General features: G+C 60.7%; 1 protein-coding gene across 1 annotated transcript; it reads left to right on the forward strand.

The window, feature by feature from the left end:
- Nucleotides 1–1,015: 1,015 nt before the first annotated feature.
- FSTL3 (follistatin-like 3 (secreted glycoprotein)) lies at nucleotides 1,016–1,201 on the forward strand (the record flags this gene model as incomplete). Its single annotated transcript, XM_009079478.1, has 1 exon — nucleotides 1,016–1,201. A coding segment is annotated over one exon (186 nt), but the record flags the coding sequence as incomplete, so codon positions are not given.
- Nucleotides 1,202–2,182: the final 981 nt, after the last annotated feature.

Consider the following 2,182-nt stretch of genomic DNA (forward strand, 5'->3'; position numbering starts at 1 on the left):
ACAGAGCCGTGGATATGCAGCCGGGCTGGGAGCCCCATGTGCTTGTGGCCGAACCAAAACCGTGTGCGTGGGGGAAAAGAGAGGTACAAATGGTCTGGGGCGGGGGTGGGCTCCGATTTGAGGCAGGGTGAGTCCCTGTTTGGAGGGGAACGACTCCCGCCTGGCAGCGCAGGACCTGTCCCTGCCCCCATCTCTCCCTCTCGTCTTTTGCCGTTTAACAAACCTCAAGCGCAGCTAATGAGAGCACGAACCCAAATAAGCGTCACAAGAGGCTGGTTTGCAGAGGCGGAAATTGCAAAGAAATCACTCACAAAAAAAAAAATTGTAACTGATTCGCTGGTGGGTCACGGAACAAACAGGCTTTTGAGTCAGAGGGATCCGGTGCCGCAGGGCTGGCCCTGCCCCAAGGGCTGGGGCAAGTGCCCTGTGATCCAGCCGCTGGCTCAGATGCTCCTTCCAGAGGCTGTGGGTGTCGGGCCCCTGTGCCAGGGATGGTTCCATCCCTCCATGGAGCCACTGGCACATGCTGGGGAATCCAGACCTCACAGCACGCTCACCCACCAGCCCTGCTCTGCCTGCTCCCCTGGGCTGCAGCTTGCTCTCTGCAGGGCCAGGCAGGGAGGGCAGGACAAGGGGTAGGTAAGCTGCAAGCTGAGATCTTGGCCTACTGGCTTGGCATCTCCCAGAGCATCGATGGGAGTGCTGGGATAACTGGTGCATCCCTGCAGTCCCAGCGCTGAGTTTGGAGGAGGTTTGGTAGCAGTCCTTGGCATCGGGGCAGCAGTGAGGGCACAGATCTGCCATGCCAGGGACCTCGGGGATGTCTGCTCTGGGGCAGCTGTTGTGCCACAGGAGCAGCTGGAGCCAGCACAGAGCATCTTTAGGTTGCCCAACTCACCCCAAGCGCTGGAGCAATCCCTGTGCCTCTGCCCCATGGTGGTCTGGCCATGGCCTTGCTGCCCCTCATGGGGGTCCTGGCACAGAAGGGATTCCTCACCCTCTGCCCTCTCTGCAGGTGGTATCTGCTGGTTGCAGCAGGGGAAGGAGGCCAAGTGCACCATGATCCTGAAGACAGGCGTGACGTGGGAAGAATGTTGTGCCAATGGCAACGTGGATGTGGCCTGGTCTAACTACACCTACCCAGGCAACAAGATCAGCCTGCTGGGCTTCCTGGGGCTGGTGACCTGCCACCCCTGCAAAGGTGAGTGGGCTGGGGGGGCAAGGGGCTGCTGTGGGCCTGAGCTCTGCCCCATCCCTGCTGGGCAGGACTCTCAGAGCCAAGAGCTCTGGGTGACACAGCAGTGATGGGACTGGCCTGCCCTCAGCAGACAGGACTCTCCTGGGCAGTCTGGGACAGCACAGGGACCCTGGGGACAGATGACCCCACGCTCCTGCTGCTGCAGCTCCTGGACGGATGCTGCCACGGGAGGGCTGGGGGGACAGCCTGTGTCCCCCAGCTGCTCTCGTTTTGTGTGTATTTTAGTTGCTCTCCCAGTGGAGCAGGGTGCGTGACCCGAGTCTTGGCCGGGCAGCTGAGTTCAGGGAGCGGAGCTGGGGCTGCCTGTTCCCAAGTTAACCCCAGTGCGCTGGGCCTCCCGCCTCTGCCCTCACCACAACTGCTCAGAGGGAAACTTGGTCCATTTTTTCTAAGAGAAAAAGATCTATTTCTTCCCCTCCGCTCCCCCTCGCTCCTCCCAGCGCGTGTGTGAAATGGCTTTATGTAACGGGCAGTTCCAGAAGTGGAAACTCTCCAGCTGTGAGTTCCAGCCCTGCCAGATGTTTTGGCATGCGCCGGAGGCGTGGAGCCCCCGGCACTGCGTGGCTGTGTGAGAACACGCGTGAGGACCCGCTGCCCGCAGGAGACAGGAGCATGTTTGGGAGGTCATGTTGTTATTTGCTTAAAGAGGGAAAAGGTTCTGAACAAAACCACTTCCTCCAGCGCCCTGCACCCCTTGGCGCTGCTACTCCAGTGGCTCCTCAGGCCTGTCCTGGTGCTGCTTGGGGTTGCACCTTGTGCCAGACAAAAGCTGAGTGAGATCCTGGCCCCAGTTGGTGGGAGCTGAGGGCACTGGGACTCTCTCCAGGGGCAGAGCACAGTGGGGATGGGAGGACTGGGGTTTGCCAGAGGTTTGCCCTCACCTCTGCAGGGGGCTGGGGGACACAGGGGTCTGCCAATGGCTGG

Source organism: Acanthisitta chloris, unplaced genomic scaffold (assembly GCF_000695815.1).
Source record: "Acanthisitta chloris isolate BGI_N310 unplaced genomic scaffold, ASM69581v1 scaffold35617, whole genome shotgun sequence".
Lineage (NCBI taxonomy): Eukaryota > Metazoa > Chordata > Aves > Passeriformes > Acanthisittidae > Acanthisitta > Acanthisitta chloris.